General features: G+C 51.2%; 1 protein-coding gene across 1 annotated transcript in view; it reads left to right on the top strand.

Moving 5' to 3' along the window:
• pkd1a (polycystic kidney disease 1a) overlaps positions 1–20,450 on the top strand; it is a gene marked incomplete at its 5' end in the record, with an annotated part of 125,725 nt that overhangs the window by 100,111 nt on the left and 5,164 nt on the right. The window contains 17 exon segments of the mRNA XM_042316071.1: positions 2,130–2,273; positions 2,579–2,789; positions 2,929–3,055; positions 4,237–4,359; positions 6,746–6,798; positions 8,324–8,541; positions 9,872–9,980; positions 11,344–11,437; positions 11,439–11,463; positions 11,642–11,844; positions 12,565–12,759; positions 16,076–16,215; positions 16,847–16,971; positions 17,328–17,454; positions 17,611–17,736; positions 18,022–18,193; positions 19,036–19,323. Of these exon segments, the coding sequence (XP_042172005.1) occupies positions 2,130–2,273; positions 2,579–2,789; positions 2,929–3,055; positions 4,237–4,359; positions 6,746–6,798; positions 8,324–8,541; positions 9,872–9,980; positions 11,344–11,437; positions 11,439–11,463; positions 11,642–11,844; positions 12,565–12,759; positions 16,076–16,215; positions 16,847–16,971; positions 17,328–17,454; positions 17,611–17,736; positions 18,022–18,193; positions 19,036–19,323 (2,480 nt within the window).

The raw sequence follows: 20,450 nt of genomic DNA, 5'->3' as shown, positions 1-20,450 counted from the left end.
GTAAAATGATGTAGAATTGCATGAACATAAAGGCAACATTTTTTCGGGACCACATTTTTTACAAACCCTAGGCTACTAAAATGTAGATGCCTCTACTCTACTGCTCTATGCCACTATGCAATAAATGATATGCATGAAATGGTTTATTATAAACATTTTCAGGTACCCCAGAGCTCCCAGGTCACCTCATTCTTCTACTCACTTTTTCTTTTTTTACAAATGAAAACTGAATGTAGTGTATTGTTTCATTACATAGAGTCTTTTAGCCAAAATATCATAGATGAGACAAAAATGTTCAGGTTACTGTGGTAATGCGACTAGAGGGACGTTTGTGCCTGTGAGATTGAGTCTGGCTTCTAGAAGCGTGGTGGTTACCATGGTAACGCGACTAGAGTAACGCTTGTGCCTGTGAGATTGAGTCTGGCTACTAGAAGCGTGGTGGTTACCGTGGTACCGCGCCTAGAGTAACGCTTGTGCCTGTGAGATTGAGTCTGGCTGCTAGAAGCGTGGTGGTTACCGTGGTAACGCGCCTAGAGTAACGTTTGTGCCTGTGAGATTGAGTCTGGCTTCTAGAAGCGTGGTGGTTACCGTGGTAACGCGCCTAGAGTAACGTTTGTGCCTGTGAGATTGAGTCTGGCTTCTAGAAGCGTGGTGGTTACCGTGGTAACGCGCCTAGAGTAACGTTTGTGCCTGTGAGATTGAGTCTGGCTTCTAGAAGCGTGGTGGTTTCCCGTGGTTGAAACTCCTAGAAAAACAACGTTTGTGCCTGTGAGATTGAGTCTGGCTGGAAACGTGGTGGTTACAAGGACAAACGTCTCACTGTGAGGTTAGGCTTTAAATGATGGTTACCGTGGTAGACCAAGAGTAACGTTTGTGCCTGTGAGATTGAGTCTGGCTTCTAAAAAGCGTGAATCTTTCACTCAGTAACGTTTGTGCCTGTGAGATTGAGTCTGGCTTCTAGAAGCGTTGTCTTCCCTAGCAGTTGAAACTCAAACATAGAAAAACAACCTATCCTCTGAACAAAACCATGGAAATGGCCATGAAACACAAGGACAAAGTCTCACTTCAGGTTAGTTTAAATTGAATTAGACCAACTTTTATGCCTGTTCACAGCGCTTCTAAAAATGAATCTTTCACTCAGTTCTTCACGTGCGCACAGCCTCCAGCACAGCCCCAGCACAGCCTCCAGCACAGCCCCAGCACAGCCTCCAGCACAGCCCCAGCACAGCCTCCAGCACAGCCTCCAGCACAGCCCCAGCACAGCCTCCAGCACAGCCCCCAGCACAGCCCCAGCACAGCCCCCAGCACAGCCTCCAGCACAGCCCCCAGCACAGCCTCCAGCACAGCCCCCAGCCTCCAGCACAGCCTCCAGCACAGCCCCCAGCACAGCCTCCAGCACAGCCTCCAGCACAGCCTCCAGCACAGCCCCAGCACAGCCCCCAGCACAGCCTCCAGCACAGCCCCCAGCACAGCCTCCAGCACAGCCCCAGCACAGCCTCCAGCACAGCCTCCAGCACAGCCTCCAGCACAGCCCCCAGCACAGCCTCCAGCACAGCCTCCAGCACAGCCTCCAGCACAGCCCCCAGCACAGCCTCCAGCACAGCCTCCAGCCAGCCCCCAGCACAGCCCCCAGCAGCACAGCCCCCAGCACAGCCCCCAGCACAGCCCCCAGCACAGCCCCCAGCCCAGCACAGCCCCCAGCCCAGCACAGCCCCCAGCACAGCCCCCAGCACAGCCCCCAGCACAGCCCCCAGCACAGCCCCCAGCCCAGCACAGCCCCCAGCCCAGCACAGCCCCCAGCCCAGCACAGCCCCCAGCACAGCCCCCAGCACAGCCCCCAGCCAGGCAGTGTTGCAGCGCGAGGTGGAACAGGCCATATGGGATTCGTATTGATTAACAAAACGGCATAAATACATTGAAAACAGCTAATGCAGCATTTATTTTACTGTAAATGTGATCATACTTGACTGTTTTTAATTTACAAATGTGAGTGAAATGCTGTGGAGCCCCGCCTTGGCAGGTGGTCATTTAGGCCCTGATAAATATCATTATTATTATTATATACTTACAGTAGATCTCATTGTCAAACCGTAAGCAACCTAGTAAATGTGCCCTTCCTCTCCTCCCAGGTCTGTCTCCAGCATGGAAGCTCCAGTACGTCCTGGTGAAGGACCTACAGACAGGAAGCAGTTACTATTTCCTGGTAGAGGAGTGGCTGTCAGTGGACAACGAGAGGACAAATGGAGGCGTGGAGATAGAGGTGGAGGTCTCAGGTAAGGAACCTAACCCCGAGCTCTAAGCCCCTCCCCCTAGCCCCTACCCTTATAGTTTAGTAGTCAAACCCTTAGCCAAATGGTCTCCAACATGGTGCAGGAATCTATCCACATCTCAACACCGCTGCCTCGACAACTGGTCTAGGGACAGTTTTGTCATATAGCCGTTAAGGATAACAGTTGGACTTTGAACAGGAGCACTGATCACAAATCAGTGGTCCGTTCATTAATACAAACTCACTGCTTCCTCTTTTAATTCCTCCTTCCTTTTTTTCTGCTTCCTGTGGGCGTGTCCTGACCTTCAGAAGAGGCAGAGCTTCGTCGGTTGCCCCGCCTCCTGAACTGGGAGCTTCAGCGTGCTCTGTGTGAGAGTCACTTGTGGCTGTCGCTATGGGAACGGCCCGTCCGCAGTCCCTTTACCCGCCTCCAGAGGGCGACATGCTGCGCCCTGCTGCTACAGCTCTGTCTGCTGGCTAACACCATGTGGTACAGCACCGTGGCCAATAGGAGCTACAGGTAGGGGGAGTGTGTGTGTGCGTGCGTGCGTGTGTGTGTGTGTCCGTGTCTGTGTGTCCATGTCTGTGTGTGTGTCCATGCCTGTGTGTGTGTGTGTGTGTGTGTGTGTTCCAGTACTGACTGTGTTGTCCTACTGTAGCTCTGTAGCAGTGTCCAGTCTGGTGGTGGTGGATGTGGAGACTGTGGCTGTGGGAGTGGTCAGCTGTCTGGTGATTTACCCCCTCTACCTGCTGGTCTTCACTCTCTTCAGGATGAGTCGTAGCAAGGTGACACACACCTTTAGAACACACACCTTTAGAACACACATCTTTAGAACACACAGACGCACCTTTAGAACACACATCTTTAGAACACACACCTTTAGAACACAACACACATCTTTAGAACACACATCTTTAGAACACACACCTTTAGAACACAACACACACCATTAGAACACAACACACATCTTTAGAACACACATCTTTAGAACACACACCTTTAGAACACAACACACACCTTTAGAACACACATCTTTAGAACACACACCTTTAGAACACAACACACATCTTTAGAACACAACACACATCTTTAGAACACACACCTTTAGAACACACACCTTTAGAACACACACCTTTAGAACACAACACACATCTTTAGAACACACACCTTTAGAACACAACACACACCTTTAGAACACAACACACATCTTTAGAACACACACCTTTAGAACACACATCTTTAGAACACACACCTTTAGAACACACACCTTTAGAACACAACACACATCTTTAGAACACACATCTTTAGAACACACACCTTTAGAACACAACACACACCTTTAGAACACACATCTTTAGAACACACACCTTTAGAACACAACACACACACACATCTTTAGAACACAACACACATCTTTAGAACACACACCTTTAGAACACAACACACATCTTTAGAACACACACCTTTAGAACACACACCTTTAGAACACACACCTTTAGAACACAACACACATCTTTAGAACACAACACACATCTTTAGAACACACATCTTTAGAACACACACCTTTAGAACACAACACACATCTTTAGAACACACACCTTTAGAACACACATCTTTAGAACACACACCTTTAGAACACACACCTTTAGAACACAACACACATCTTTAGAACACACACCTTTAGAACACACATCTTTAGAACACACATCTTTAGAACGCACACCTTTAGAACACTACACACACCTTTAGAACACTACACACATCTTTAGAACACAACACACATCTTTAGAACACAACACACATCTTTAGAACACACACCTTTAGAACACACACATCCACTCGTCACATCTCCACCATTATGCATTTAAATCCCTGAATCCTTCATAAAGGCTCCGTGTGTGTTTTGCATCCCGCCGTGTGCGTCCCTGTGTGTGTGTGTGTGTGTCTGTGTGTGTGTGTGTATAAGTGTGTGTCAGTAGAACAGGTGCCGTCCTCCCAGGTGGACCAGGAGTCAGTGGAGATAGATGACTTCCTGGACAACTCCATGGCAGGAAGCTCCTTCCTCATCTTTAACGGTGTCCCTGGAGAGGTGTGTATGTGTGTGTGTGTGTGTGTGTGTGTGTGTGTGTGTGTGTGTGTGTGTGTGTGTGTGTGTGTGTGTGTGTGTGTGTGTGTGTGTGTGTGTGTGTGTGTGTGTGTGTGTGAGAGAGAGATAACTCTTAATATAAAGTAGTGCACCGGCCTGATATAGCAGGAAACCGGGTCAGTTGAGATGGGAGCTGCCTGAAATGTAGACAGACAGTTGTGTGTCTAGTCTAGGTCTGGTTGTCTGGTAGTCTGGTTGTCTAGGTCTGGTTGTCTGGTTTTCTAGGTCTGGTTGTCTGGTTGTCTAGGTCTGGTTGTCTGGTAGACTAGGTCTGGTTGTCTAGGTCTGGTTGTCTGGTAGTCTAGGTGGTTGTCTAGGTCTGGTTGTCTGGTTGTCTAGGTCTGGTTGTCTGGTAGACTAGGTCTGGTTTTCTAGGTCTGGTTGTCTAGGTCTGGTTGTCTAGGTCTGGTTGTCTGGTTGTCTAGGTCTGGTTGTCTAGGTCTGGTTGTCTGGTTGTCTAGGTCTGGTTGTCTAGGTCTGGTTGTCTAGATCTGGTTGTCTGGTTGTCTAGGTCTGGTTGTCTAGGTCTGGTTGTCTAGGTCTGGTTGCCTGGTTGTCTAGGTCTGGTTGTCTAGGTCTGGTTGTCTAGATGGTTGTCTAGGTCTGGTTGTCTAGGTCTGGTTGCCTGGTTGTCTAGGTCTGGTTGTCTAGATGGTTGTCTAGGTCTGGTTGTCTAGTTGGTTGTCTAGGTCTGGTTGTCTAGGTCTGGTTGTCTAGGTTTAGTTGTCTAGGTCTGGTTGTCTAGGTCTGGTTGTCTGGTTGTCTGGTTGTCTGGTTGTCTAGGTCTGGTTGTCTGGTTGTCTAGGTCTGGTTGTCTAGGTTTAGTTGTCTAGGTCTGGTTGTCTGGTTGTCTAGGTCTGGTTGTCTGGTTGTCTAGGTTTAGTTGTCTAGGTCTGGTTGTCTGGTTGTCTAGGTCTGGTTGTCTGGTTGTCTAGGTGGTTGTCTAGGTGGTTGTCTAAGTCTGGTTGCCTAAGTCTGGTTGTTTGGTAGTCTAGGTGGTTGTCTAGGTCTGGTTGTCTAGGTCTGGTTGTCCTTGTCTGGTTGTCTAGGTCTGGTTGTCCTTGTCTGGTTGTCTGGTTGTCTAGGTCTGGTTGTCCTAGTCTGGTTGTCTGTCTGGTTGTGTAGGTCTGGTTGTCTGGTAGACTAGATCTGGTTGTCTAGGTCTGGTTGTCTGGTAGTCTAGGTGGTTGTCTAGGTCTGGTTGTCTGGTTGTCTAGGTCTGGTTGTCTGGTAGACTAGGTCTGGTTGTCTAGGTCTGGTTGTCTAGGTCTGGTTGTCTGGTTGTCTAGGTCTGGTTGTCTAGGTCTGGTTGTCTGGTTGTCTAGGTCTGGTTGTCTGGTTGTTTATGTCTGGTTGTCTAGGTCTGATTGTCTGGTTGTCTAGGTCTGGTTGTCTAGATGGTTGTCTAGGTCTGGTTGTCTAGGTCTGGTTGTCTAGGTCTGGTTGTCTAGGTGGTTGTCTAGGTCTGGTTGTCTATGTCTGGTTGTCTGGTTGTCTAGGTCTGGTTGTCTAGGTCTGGTTGTCTGGTTGTCTAGGTCTGGTTGTCTAGGTCTGGTTGTCTAGGTCTGGTTGGCTAGGTCTGGTTGTCTAGGTCTGGTTGTCTAGGTCTGGTTGTCTGGTTGTCTAGGTCTGGTTGTCTAGGTCTGGTTGTCTAGGTCTGGTTGGCTAGGTCTGGTTGTCTAGGTCTGATTGTCTAGGTCTGGTTGTCTGGTTGTCTAGGTCTGGTTGTCTAGGTCTGGTTGTCTAGATGGTTGTCTAGGTCTGGTTGTCTAGGTCTGGTTGTCTAGGTCTGGTTGTCCTAGTCTGGTTGTCTGGTTGTCTAGGTCTGGTTGTCTGTCTGGTTGTGTAGGTCTGGTTGTCTAGGTCTGGTTGTCCTAGTCTGGTTGTCTGGTTGTCTAGGTCTGGTGTCTAGGTCTGGTTGGCTAGGTCTGGTTGTCTAGGTCTGGTTGTCTAGGTCTGGTTGTCTGGTTGTCTAGGTCTGGTTGTCTGTCTGGTTGTCTAGGTCTGGTTGTCTGTCTGGTTGTCTAGGTCTGGTTGTCTAGGTCTTGTTGTCCTAGTCTGGTTGTCTAGGTCTGGTTGTCTAGGTCTGGTTGTCTAGGTGATGTTACCAGAAACAGTAGAGGGAGATGATTGATGGACGACTGTTAGATAGAAGGGAGGAGCTACAGTTCATTGGAGGCTATAGAGAGGTGAGACAACAGCAGAAGTAGTATTTCTACAGGGTGTAAATTCTGATATTCATCTTATCGTCTGTCTCCTTACTTGATCTAATTTGAATGTATTACTTTATCTTTCTCTCTGTCACCCCCCCTGCTCTCTCTCTCTCCAGACCTATTCAGAAGAGACCAACGTGGACCTCCCCCCCACGCCCTCCACCAAGAGGTGAGCTCTGCCGTTGCTACGAGGACGGCTGAGTGATTGACAGTTCTCATTAGGCCCATGGAGAGATTGATTTATGTTTTGAGAGAGAGACAGAGAGAGAGATAATTAGTCAGTATAAAATGAGTGTGTGAGGGGAATGAGAAAGAGAGGAGAGTTGTTGTCCTGATATAATCTCTCTGTGTCTCAGTAAATCCCAGTAGAGTTCCAACACACCGTAAAGTGTGTGTGGGCATCTGTAATTACTGTGTGTGTGTGTGTGTGTGTGTGTGTGTTGGTAAACCATTAACCCTCTCTCTCTTCTTGTGTTCCATTGTACTAATGTGGAAGTTGTGACCGACTGTTTAAAATGCACTTTAAATAAACACTGACCTGACTCGACCCCTCGTCCCTCCTCCCGGTCTCACCTTCACTCCTCCCTCTCTCCTCGTCCCTCCTCCCGGTCTCACCTTCACCCTCCCTCTCTCCTCTCCCTCCTTCCGGTCTCACCTTCACTCCTCCCTCCCTCCCTCTCCCCTCTCCTCCCGGTCTCACCTTCACTCCTCCCTCTCTCCTCGTCCCTCCTCCCGGTCTCACCTTCACTCCTCCCTCTCTCCTCTCCCTCCTCCCGGTCTCACCTTCACTCCTCCCTCCCTCCTCTCCCTCCCTCTCCTCCCGGTCTCACCTTCACTCCTCCCTCTCTCCTCGTCCCTCCTCCCGGTCTCACCTTCACTCCTCCCTCTCTCCTCTCCCTCCTCCCCCGGTCTCACCTTCCTCCTCCCTCCCTCCTCCCTCCCTCCTCCCTCCCGGTCTCACCTTCACTCCTCCCTCTCTCCTCGTCCCTCCTCCCGGTCTCACCTTCACTCCTCCCTCTCTCCTCTCCCTCCTCCCGGTCTCACCTCCCCCCCGGTCTCACCTCTCCTCCTCCCTCCCTCCTCCCCCGGCTCACCTTCACTCCTCCCTCTCTCCTCTCCCTCCTCCCGGTCTCACCTTCACTCCTCCCTCCCCCTCTCCCTCCTCTCCTCCCGGTCTCACCTTCACTCCTCCCTCTCTCCTCTCCCTCCCTCCCGGTCTCACCTTCACTCCTCCCTCTCTCCTCTCCCTCCTCCCGGTCTCACCTTCCTCCTCCCTCCCTCCTCTCCCTCCTCTCCTCCCGGTCTCACCTTCACCCTCCCTCTCTCCTCGTCCCTCCTCCCGGTCTCACCTTCACTCCTCCCTCTCTCCTCTCCCTCCTCTCCCTCCCTCCTCTCCCTCCCTCCCGGTCTCACCTTCACTCCTCCCTCTCTCCTCTCCCTCCTCCCGGTCTCCCTCTCCCTCCTCCTGGTCTCCCTCCTCACCCCCTCCCTCCTCTCCTCTCCCTCCCTCCTCCCTCCTCTCCCTCCCTCCCTCTCCCTCCCTCCTCCCGGTCTCCCTCCTCCTCCCTCTCTCCTCTCCCTCCTCCCGGTCTCACCTTCACCCCTCCCTCTCTCCTCTCCCTCCTCCCGGTCTCACCTCCACCCCTCCCTCTCTCCCTCCTCTCCTCCCGCTCTCTCCCCCCTCTCCCCTCTAGTGTCCAGAGTTGGGGTGTGGTCCAGGAAGAGGATGACGACGAGGAGCGTGATTGGCCAGAGTTGTTGAGTGACATGTCTGAGGTGGGAGGGGCGGGCCTGGGGGCGGGGCTACCCAAGTTGAAGAGAGGTCAAGGTTCAAGACACCTGGGGGTGGACATGACCCTTCACCCCGACAATGACGACCTCACACATCGCAATAAGTACTTCACATCCTCAGGTAATCCACACACAGACAGACAGACAGACAGACAGACAGACAGACAGACAGACAGACAGACAGACAGACAGACAGACAGACAGACAGACAGACACAGACAGACAGACAGGTAAGACAGACAGACAGACAGACAGACAGACAGACAGACAGACAGACAGACAGACAGACAGACAGACAGACAGACAGACAGACAGACAGACAGACAGACAGACAGACAGACAGACAGACAGACAGACAGACAGACAGACAGACAGACAGACAGACAGACAGACAGACAGACAGACAGACAGACAGACAGACAGACAGACAGACAGACAGACAGCTACAACCGTAAACAGTTTAAATGTGCCCTGCACTGCAGTATATAGTTCCAGTATCATGAATATTATTGTGTTGTAATGTTGAATAAACCAGGGCAGAGAACAGTGTGATGTTGTAGAAGCAGAACAGCCATGAAGCACATTTACTCTGCCTCAACACCGTCTTGTCTTCTATCCAGATGACTGTCTCTCTTTCTGTCACACACCTGTCTCCTCCAGATGACCGTCTCTCTTTCTGTCACACACCTGTCTCCTCCAGATGACCGTCTCTCTTTCTGTCACACAGTCCTGAGATGAGTCTCTCTTTCTGTCACACACCTGTCTCCTCCAGATGAGTCTCTCTTTCTGTCACACACCTGTCTCCTCCAGATGACCAGTCTCTCTTTCTGTCACACACCTGTCTCACACCTGTCTCCAGATGACCGTCTCTCTTTCTGTCACACACCTGTCTCCTCCAGATGACACCTGTCTCTCCAGATGACTGTCTTCTTTCTGTCACACACCTGTCTCCTCCAGATGACCGTCTCTCTTTCTGTCACACACCTGTCTCCTCCAGATGAGTCTCTCTTTCTGTCACACACCTGTCTCCTCCAGATGACCGTCTCTCTTTCTGTCACACACCTGTCTCCTCCAGATGACCGTCTCTCTTTCTGTCACACACCTGTCTCCTCCAGATGACCGTCTCTCTTTCTGTCACACACCTGTCTCCTCCAGATGACCGTCTCTCTTTCTGTCACACACCTGTCTCCTCCAGATGACCGTCTCTCTTTCTGTCACACACCTGTCTCCTCCAGATGAGTCTCTCTTTCTGTCACACACCTGTCTCCTCCAGATGAGTCTCTCTTTCTGTCACACACCTGTCTCCTCCAGATAACCGTCTCTCTTTCTGTCACACACCTGTCTCCTCCAGATGAGTGAATCTGACCGTCTCTCTTTCTGTCACACACCTGTCTCCTCCAGATGAGTGAATCTGACCGTCTCTCTTTCTGTCACACACCTGTCCCCTCCAGATGAAGACCTGATTAAGCGGATCCTGGCGGACGGCCAGCTGCAGGTGTCTCATCTCTGTGACCCCCAACACTTCTTCTCCCAGACAGCAGACAGCGAGACGGCCGACCTGTGAGTCGCCTCTAAACTCTGACCTCTAACCTCACCCTTAACCCTGTCACCTTCTACTCGCTTCCTATTGTCTGTTCTGAACTTACCTCTGACCTCTCACTGGCCTACTTCTCCTTCTGTCATTTTACATTTGAGTCATTTAGCAGACACTCTGATCCAGAGAGACTTACAGTTAGTGAGTCATTTAGCAGACACTCTGATCCAGAGAGACTTACAGTTAGTGAGTCATTTAGCAGACACTCTGATCCAGAGACTTACAGTTAGTGAGTCATTTAGCAGACACTCTGATCCAGAGAGACTTACAGTTAGTGAGTCATTTAGCAGACACTCTGATCCAGAGAGACTTACACACCTGTTAGTGAGTCATTTAGCAGACACTCTGATCCAGAGACTTACAGTTAGTGAGTCATTTAGCAGACACTCTGATCCAGAGACTTACAGTTAGTGAGTCATTTCAGACACTCTGATCCAGAGACTTACAGTTAGTGAGTCATTTAGCAGACACTCTGATCCAGAGACTTACAGTTAGTGAGTCATTTAGCAGACACTCTGATCCAGAAAGACTTACAGTTAGTGAGTCATTTACAGACACTCTGATCCAGAGAGACTTACAGTTAGTGAGTCATTTAGCAGACACTCTCTGACCTTACAGTTAGTGAGTCATTTACTTACAGTTCATTTTACAGTTAGTGAGTCATTTAGCAGACACTCTGATCCAGAGAGACTTACAGTTAGTGAGTCATTTAGCAGACACTCTGATCCAGAGAGACTTACAGTTAGTGAGTCATTTAGCAGACACTCTGATCCAGAGACACTTACAGTTAGTGAGTCATTTAGCAGACACTCTGATCCAGAGAGACTTACAGTTAGTGAGTCATTTAGCAGACACTCTGATCCAGAGAGACTTACAGTTAGTGAGTCATTTAGCAGACTCTCTGATCCAGAGAGACTTACAGTTAGTGAGTCATTTAGCAGACTCTCTTCCTCCCCTTCAGTCCTCTTCACTCTTCTTCACTCCTCTCCCTCCTCTTCACTCCTCTCCCCCCTCTTCACTCCTCTCCCTCTTCACTCCTCTCCCTCCTCTTCACTCCCCTCCCCTTCACTCCTCTTCACTCCTCTCCCTCTTCACTCCTCTCCCTCTTCACTCTTCTTCACACCTCTCCCTCCCCACCCTCCTCTCCCTCCCCTCCTCTCTTCTGGAAGTAATAGAATCTAGGTGTTGACACTGAGATCTGGGAAGATCACTGTCCTGATGTTTGGTGTTTAATCTTATTTTCTGTGTGTGTGTGTGTGTGTGTGTGTGTGTGTGTGTGTGTGTGTGTGTGTGTGTGTGTGTGTGTGTGTGTGTGTGTGTGTGTGTCAGGTCCAGTATCTTTGGTGATAAGACAGAGGTGGTCCTCCTTCAGAAGATGAATGAACCGCTGTCCCTCGGAGCCGTCAAGAGGGAGCCCCCCCACCCCCTCAGCCTTCACCTCACGCACAGGTGGGTGTGTTAACTCAACCCCCACCCTCTCTCTCTCTCTCTCTCTCTCTCTACCTCCATTTCTCTTTCTACCCCTCTCTCTACCCCCCCCCACGTCTGTCTGTCTCTCTCTGTCTCTCTCTCTGTCTCTCTCTCTCTGTCTCTCTCTCTCTCTCTCTCATCATCATCTTCATCTCAGTTGTAACAGACGTGTGTAGTCCGAGGCGTTTCCCTCCCTGGTGTGGGCAGGCTGCTCTATGGGTCAGCTGGTCGGGGCTTGTCCTAGCCAATGGGCTGTCAGTGTGGGCAGGAAGAGGCTTCAGTGATGCCGTGGCTCTGATGTGGCTCATTTCCTGTATCGGTAGCTTCCTGTCCTCCTGCTTGCTGCTGGAGCCAATCAAGGTAGGACGACACACACACACACAGTGCTCATAAATCAATGATTTACCAGAAGGCTTATTCTATGCCCTGTGGGTAGGCTGCTATATGGGTGCTGTGTACTTGTCTAGCCAATGGGCTGTCTAGTGTGGGCAGGAAGAGGCTTCAGTGGTGGCTCTGATGTGGCTCATGCTTCCTGTATATGTCCTCCTGCCTGCCCTGGGGTAGTGTATCACACACACACACAGTGTGTGTACTCTAGGTGCTACCAGAAGGCCTGTACTATGCCCTGTGGGTAGTGTATCAGGGTGTGTGTACTCTAGGTGCTACTAGAAGGCCTGTACTATGCCCTGTGGGTAGTGTGGGTAGTGCTACTAGAAGGCCTGTACTATGCCCTGTGGGTAGTGTATCAGGGTGTGTGTACTCTAGGTGCTACTAGAAGGCCTGTACTATGCCCTGTGGGTAGTGTATCAGGGTGTGTGTACTCTAGGTGCTACTAGAAGGCCTGTACTATGCCCTGTGGGTAGTGTATAAGGGTGTGTGTACTCTAGGTGCTACCAGAAGGCCTGTACTATGCCCTGTGGGTAGTGTATAAGGGTGTGTGTACTCTAGGGCCTGCTACCCTGTGTGTACTATGCCCTGAAGGCCTGGGTATGTGTAGTGTAAGGGTGTGTGTACTCTAGGTGCTACCAGAAGGCCTGTACTATGCCCTGTGGGTAGTGTATAAGGGTGTGTGTACTCTAGGTGCTACTAGAAGGCCTGTACTTTGCCCTGTGGGTGAAGAGGCTCCGTCCAGAGGAGCAGGATGTCCTGGTGGAGTGTCCTCGTGTTGACAGAGTTGTCCAGCGTGTCCCCAGAGTCAGACCACCCCAAGGCTTCGCTCTGTCCCAGGCCAGACAGCAGGCCCGCAAGGTCCACATGCTGCACAACATGCTGAAGGTAAGAGACAGAGGGAGGGAGGGAGGGAGGGAGGGAGGGAGGGAGGGAGGGAGGGAGGGAGGGAGGGAGGGAGGGAGGGAGGGAGGGAGAGACACAGCATGCTCAAGGTAAGAGATGGAGGGAGGGAGGGAGGGAGGGAGGGAGGGAGGGAGGGAGGGAGGGAGGGAGGGAGGGACACAGGGCTCAAGGTAAGAGATGGAGGGAGGGAGGGAGGGAGGGAGGGAGGGGAGGGACACAGCATGCTCAAGGTAAGAGATGGAGGGAGGGAGGGAGGGAGGGAGGGACACAGCATGCTCAAGGTAAGAGGATGGAGGGAGGGAGGGAGGGAGGGACACAGCATGCTCAAGGTAAGAGATGGAGGGAGGGAGGGAGGGAGGGAGGGAGGGAGGGGGACACAGCATGCTCAAGGTAAGAGACGTAGGGAGGGAGGGAGGGAGGGAGGGAGGGAGGGAGGGAGGGAGGGACACAGCATGCTCAAGGTAAGAGACGGAGGGAGGGAGGGAGGGACGGAGGGACGGAGGGAGGGGGAGGGACACAGCATGCTCAAGGTAAGAGACGGAGGGAGGGAGGGAGGGAGGGAGGGAGGGAGGGAGGGAGGGAGGGAGGGAGGGGGAGGGAGACACAGCATGCTCAAGGTAAGAGATGGAGGGAGGGAGGGACAGCATGCTTAACTATGTCGTTAACAGAACTTCCTGGTGTTCAACACTGTTGGTGTTAGTTGTGTATCTGTGTTAATAATATCGTTGTTCCTCAACCAATGGTTTTCTTCGTTCTAGTTAGAGTTGTGTATCTCTGACTGGAGCGGGTGTTCTGAGTGGACAAAACATTAAGAACACCTCTTTCCATGAGACTGACCAGGTGAATCCAGGTGAAAGCTATGATCCCTTATTGATGTCACCTGTTAAATCCACTTCAATCAGTGTAGATGAAGGGGAGGAGTCATGTGAAAGATGAAGGGGAGGAGTCATGTTAAAGGTGAAGGGGAGGAGTCATGTTAAAGATGAAGGGGAGGAGTCATGTTAAAGATGAAGGGGAGGAGTCATGTGAAAGATGAAGGGGAGGAGTCATGTGAAAGATGAAGGGGAGGAGTCATGTTAAAGATGAAGGGGAAGAGTCATGTTAAAGATGAAGGGGAGGAGTCATGTTAAAGATGAAGGGGAGGAGTCATGTTAAAGATGAAGGGGAGGAGTCATGTTAAAGATGAAGGGGAGGAGTCATGTGAAAGATGAAGGGGAGGAGTCATGTTAAAGATGAAGGGGAGGAGTCATGTTAAAGATGAAGGGGAGGAGTCAGGTTAAAGATGAAGGGGAGGAGTCATGTTAAAGATGAAGGGGAGGAGTCAGGTTAAAGATGAAGGGGAGGAGTCAGGTTAAAGATGAAGGGGAGGAGTCATGTTAAAGATGAAGGGGAGGAGTCAGGTTAAAGATGAAGGGGAGGAGTCATGTTAAAGATGAAGGGGAGGAGTCAGGTTAAAGATGAAGGGGAGGAGTCAGGTTAAAGATGAAGGGGAGGAGACAGGTTAAAGATGAAGGGGAGGAGACGGGTTAAAGATGAAGGGAGGAGACAGGTTAAAGATGAAGGGGAGGAGACAGGTTAAAGATGAAGGGGAGGAGTCAGGTTAAAGATGAAGGGGAGGAGTCAGGTTAAAGATGAAGGGGAGGAGACGGGTTAAAGATGAAGGGGAGGAGTCAGGTTAAAGATGAAGGGGAGGAGTCAGGTTAAAGATGAAGGGGAGGAGTCAGGTTAAAGATGAAGGGGAGGGGGGGTCAGGTTAAAGATGAAGGGGAGGAGTCAGGTTAAAGATGAAGGGGAGGAGTCAGGTTAAAGATGAAGGGGAGGAGTCAGGTTAAAGATGAAGGGGAGGAGACAGGTTAAAGATGAAGGGGAGGAGTCATGTTAAAGATGAAGGGGAGGAGTCATGTTAAAGATGAAGGGGAGGAGACAGGTTAAAGATGAAGGGGAGGAGACGGGTTAAAGATGAAGGGGAGGAGACAGGTTAAAGATGAAGGGGAAGAGACAGGTTAAAGATGAAGGGGAGGAGTCAGGTTAAAGATGAAGGGGAGGAGTCGGGTTAAAGATGAAGGGGAGGAGACGGGTTAAAGATGAAGGGGAGGAGTCAGGTTAAAGATGAAGGGGAGGAGTCAGGTTAAAGATGAAGGGGAGGAGTCAGGTTAAAGATGAAGGGGAGGGGTCAGGTTAAAGATGAAGGGGAGGAGTCAGGTTAAAGATGAAGGGGAGGAGTCAGGTTAAAGATGAAGGGGAGGAGTCAGGTTAAAGATGAAGGGGAGGAGACAGGTTAAAGATGAAGGGGAGGAGTCATGTTAAAGATGAAGGGGAGGAGTCATGTTAAAGATGAAGGGGAGGAGTCAGGTTAAAGATGAAGGGGAGGGGTCAGGTTAAAGATGAAGGGGAGGAGTCAGGTTAAAGATGAAAGGGAGGAGTCAGGTTAAAGATGAAGGGGAGGAGTCAGGTTAAAGATGAAGGGGAGGAGACAGGTTAAAGATGAAGGGGAGGAGTCATGTTAAAGATGAAGGGGAGGAGTCATGTTAAAGATGAAGGGGAGGAGACAGGTTAAAGATGAAGGGGAGGAGACGGGTTAAAGATGAAGGGGAGGAGACGGGTTAAAGATGAAGGGGAGGAGACAGGTTAAAGATGAAGGGGAGGAGACGGGTTAAAGATGAAGGGGAGGAGACGGGTTAAAGATGAAGGGGAGGAGACGGGAAGGGGAGGAGACAGGTTAAAGATGAAGGGGAGGAGACAGGTTAAAGATGAAGGGGAGGAGACGGGTTAAAAATGAAGGGGAGGAGACGGGTTAAAAATGAAGGGGAGGAGACAGGTTAAAGATGAAGGGGAGGAGACGGGTTAAAGATGAAGGGGAGGAGAGGGGTTAATGAAGGATTTTAAAGTATTGAGACAACTGAGACATGGGTTGTGTATGTGTGCCATTCAGAGGGTGAATGGGCAAGACAAAATATTGAAGTGCCTTTGAACAGGGTATGGTGGTCAGGTGCCAGGCGCACCAGGTTTGTGACAAGAACTGCAACGCTGCTGGGTTTTTCCACACTCAACAGTTTCCCGTGTGTATCAAGAATGTTCCACCACCCAAAGGACATCCAGCCAACTTGACACAACTGTGGGAAGCATTGGAGTCAACATGGGCCAGCATCCCTGTGGAACGGTATCAACACCTACTACAGTCCCCGACGAACTGAGGCTGTTCGGGGGGAAAGGGGTGCAACTCAATATGAGGAAGGTGTTCCTAATGATTTGTCCATGCGGTGTGTATCTCTAACTAGACTATCTTTGTTGTGAACAGAACTTCCTGGTCTACATGCTCTTCCTGTTGGTGGTGTTGCTGCTCAACTACTCTGACACGACCAAGGACACACACAGCCTGCGACTCCGCACACAGCTACAGCTCACACTACACACACCGGACCAGGCCAACATCAGCAGGTAAACACACTTTATACACACACACACACACACACACACACACACACACACACACACACACACACACACACACGGACCAGGCCAACATCAGCAGGTAAACACACAGGTATACACACACACACACACACACACACACACACACACACACACACACACACACACACACACCGGACCAGGCCAACATCAGCAGGTAAACACACTTTACACACACACGCACGCACGCACACACATTACACACACACACATGCACGCACATTTGCAAATTAAATATAGTGTGTGTGTTTGTGTGTGCGTGTGTGTGTTGAGAGCTGTTCTCCTAAAACAGACTATGTATTTGACTGTTTCAGTACAGACAAATCACTCCTGTTTCAGTACAGACAAATCCCTTCTGTTTCAGTACAGACAAATCACTCATGTTTCAGTACAGACAAATCACTCCTGTTTCAGTACAGACAAATCACTCCTGTTTCAGTACAGACAAATCCCTTCTGTTTCAGTACAGACAAATCACTCCTGTTTCAGTACAGACAAATCCCTTCTGTTTCAGTACAGACAAATCACTCCTGTTTCAGTACAGACAAATCACTCCTGTTTCAGTACAGCTCATCATGTCCATGTCTCTGTCCTGCAGGCGTGAGGATGTGTGGGCGTGGCTGTCAGGCTCCCTGTTGCCAAGGTTACTGGATAGCACCACCCTAATGCAGGAAACAGGAAGTGTGCTCCTGGGCACGCCCAGACTACGACAGATACGAGACGGTGAGAATACAGTCCATTTCACTTTTCAGTTGGTCACACATTCCTACACAAAGACACAAACACACTAATTTAGCTTCCAGTAATTCATTGTTTATTCAGAGTCTTTCTAAACCTCACCCTCCCTCCTCTCTCTCTCCTGTCCTGACCTCTCACCCTCCCTCCTCTCTCTCTCCTGTCCTGACCTCTCACCCTCCCTCCTCTCTCTCTCCTGTCCTGACCTCTCACCCTCCCTCCTCTCTCTCTCCTGTCCTGACCTCTCACCCTCCCTCCTCTCTCTCTCCTGTCCTGACCTCTCACCCTCCCTCCTCTCTCTCTCTCTATCTCTGTCCTCTCCCCTCCATTCTTGTCTTGTATAGTTAGTCTGTCCTCTCCAGGTTCCATCCATGGGGCAGGAGCAGCAGGCTGGGGAGAGGGGTTGACTGGCTCAGCAGTACACAGGAAGCTGACCCAGAACTGGACCTTACACACGGCTGATGACAACGGGTAAGGAGGAGGGAGGGAGGGAGGGAAATAAAGATGGGTTGATCCTCTTTTGTCATTGCTGTCTTTCTTGAGCCTCTATTTCTCTCCCTTCCTCCCCTCTTTCCATCCCCCCTCTCCCTTCCTCCCCTCTTTCCATCCCCCCTCTCCCTCCCCCAGAGCGTGGCGTTGGGGTCAGGTGATGGTGTACGGGAGCGGAGGTTTCGTCCAACAGCTGAACAGGAACATAGAGGAGACCAGAACATCACTACAGTACCTACAGCAGTTACACTGGATGGACCACATGTAAGAGGGAGGGAGGGAGGGAGGGAGGGAGGGAGGGAGGGAGGGAGGGAGGGAGGGAGGGAGGGAGGGAGGGAGGGAGGGAGGGAGGGAGGGAGGGAGGGAGGGAGGGAGGGAGGGAGGGAGGGAGATTCAGTGATGCCATTTGAATCTGAATTTGAGTGCTTGTCTGACTTTCGATGTCTCTCTCTTTCTCTCTCTCTCTTCGACTTCTCTCTATCTCTCTGTGAATGTGTGTGTGTGCATGCGTGCGTACGTGCCTGCGTGTGTGTGTGTGTGTGTTACCAGGACACGGGCTGTGTTTGTGGAGTTCTCTCTCTACAACACCAACACAGACCTTTTGGCCTTCTTCTCCTTCCTGTTTGAGTTCCCCGTCTCTGAGCACACTCAGTCCAGCCTCGACCTCTTGACCTTCCGCCTGCAGCCTATCACAGGCCTCGACCTGCAGCTGCAGCTCACGGTAACCCCCGGCAGCCACACAAAGACAGCTAGTGCTAGCCAATCACAGAGTGAATATAGTAGAGGGGCGGGAGCAGTATCTTGGAACTAACAAATCATAGCTTGGCTAAAGAGGGAAGAGTCGGAATACTGAATACTCCAATAGATTATAATATCACCATACCAACACACTGAATACACCACTAGATTATAATATCACCATACCAACACACTGAATACTCCACTAGATTATAATATCACCATACCAACACACTGAATACAACACTAGATTATAATATCACCATACCAACACACTGAATACAACACTAGATTATAATATCACCATACCAACACACTGAATACAACACTAGATTATAATATCACCATACCAACACACTGAATACAACACTAGATTATAATATCACCATACCAACACACTGAATACACCACTAGATTATAATATCACCATACCAACACACTGAATACACCACTAGATTATAATATCACCATACCAACACACTGAATACTCCAGGATCTAGGTTATTATATTACCATGGCAACAAAGGAAATACTGTCTGCAGACAGATAAAGTCTCTCACACTCTCCTCTCCCCCTTCCCCCTCCCTCCATCCCTCTCTCCTCTCCCCCCCCCTTCCCTCCTCCCTCTCTCCCCTTCCCCTCCATCCCTCCATCCCTCCCCCCTCCCTCCCTCTCCCTCCCCCCTCCCCCTCTCCCTTCCCCCTCTCCCCCCTCCCCCCCTCCTCCTCTCCCCCCCCCCCTCCCCCTCCCCATCCCTCCCTCTCCCCCCCCCCCCTCCACCCTCCCCCCCCTCCCCTCTCCTCCCCCCATCCCTCCCTCTCTCAGATCCTTCTCTTCTCCCTCGTGGTGTATTTCTGTGTATGTGCGGTCCTGGGCCTGATGAGAGAGGGCTGGGTATACCTCCTGTGCCCGTGGCGGTTGCTGGGCGCGTGCAGCCTGGCGCTGGCAGCGTGTGTGTGTGGCCTCCACATCAGCCGATGTGCCGCCGCCGGGCGCCTGTGGGCGTCGTACCTACGGCAACGAGACGGGTACACTGACTTCTACCCGCTGGCACGGCAGAGCCAAGCTTACACCCTGCTGTCTGCCCTGCTCCTGTTCATACTGGTGTTGAAGGTACGGAGAGAGAGGGGGGGGTAGCTGTACTGCTGAAGGTCAGATTGAGAGGGGGGGGGGGGTAGCTGTACTGCTGAAGGTCAGATTGAGAGAGGGGGGGAGGGAGGGGGGTTAGCTGTACTGCTGAAGGTCAGAGAGAGAGAGGGGAGGGAGGGGGGGGGGGGTAGCTGTACTGCTGAAGGTCAGATTGAGAGAGAGAGTGAGTGAGGGGTTAGCTGTACTGGTGAAGGTCAGAGAGAGAGAGGGAGGGAGGGAGGGAGGGAGGGAGTAGCTGTACTGGTGAAGGTCAGAGAGAGAGGGAGGGAGGGAGTAGCTGTACTGGTGAAGGTCAGATTGAGAGAGAGAGTGAGTGAGGGGGTTAGCTGTACTGGTGAAGGTCAGAGAGAGAGAGAGAGAGGGAGGGAGGGTGTTAGCTGTACTGCTGAAGTTCAGATTGAGAGAGAGAGAGAGAGAGAGGGAGGGAGGGGGGTTAGCTGTACTGCTGAAGGTCAGATTGAGAGAGAAGGAGGGAGGGAGTTAGCTGTACTGCTGAAGGTCAGATTGAGAGAGAGAGTGAGTGAGGGGGTTAGCTGTACTGGTGAAGGTCAGAGAGAGAGGGAGGGAGGGAGAGAGTAGCTGTACTGGTGAAGGTCAGAGCGAGAGAGGGAGGGATGGGGTTAGCTGTACTGGTGAAGGTCAGAGAGAGAGAGGGAGGGAGGGAGGGAGGGGGTTAGCTGTACTGCTGAAGGTCAGATTGAGAGAGAGAGAGAGGGGGAGGGGGGGGTTAGCTGTACTGCTGAAGGTCAGATTGAGAGGGAGGGAGGGAGTTAGCTGTACTGCTGAAGGTCAGAGAGAGAGAGGGAGGGAGGGAGGGGGTTAGCTGTACTGGTGAAGGTCAGATTGAGAGAGAGGGAGGGAGGGAGTTAGCTGTACTGCTGAAGGTCAGAGAGAGAGGGAGGGAGGGAGGGGGTTAGCTGTACTGCTGAAGGTCATATTAAGAGGTCAGAGGGGAGAGGGAGGGAGGGAGTTAGCTGTACTGCTGAAGGTCAGATTGAGAGAGAGAGGGAGTGAGCTGTACTGAGGGGTTAGCTGTACTGGTGAAGGTCAGAGAGAGAGGGGAGGGAGGGAGTTAGCTGTACTGGTGAAGG

This window comes from Oncorhynchus tshawytscha, unplaced genomic scaffold (genome assembly GCF_018296145.1).
Source record: "Oncorhynchus tshawytscha isolate Ot180627B unplaced genomic scaffold, Otsh_v2.0 Un_contig_8889_pilon_pilon, whole genome shotgun sequence".
Taxonomy (NCBI): Eukaryota; Metazoa; Chordata; class Actinopteri; order Salmoniformes; family Salmonidae; genus Oncorhynchus; species Oncorhynchus tshawytscha.
The sequence above is the reverse complement of the archived record's forward strand: the minus strand, read 5'-3'. Positions and strand labels throughout refer to the sequence as shown.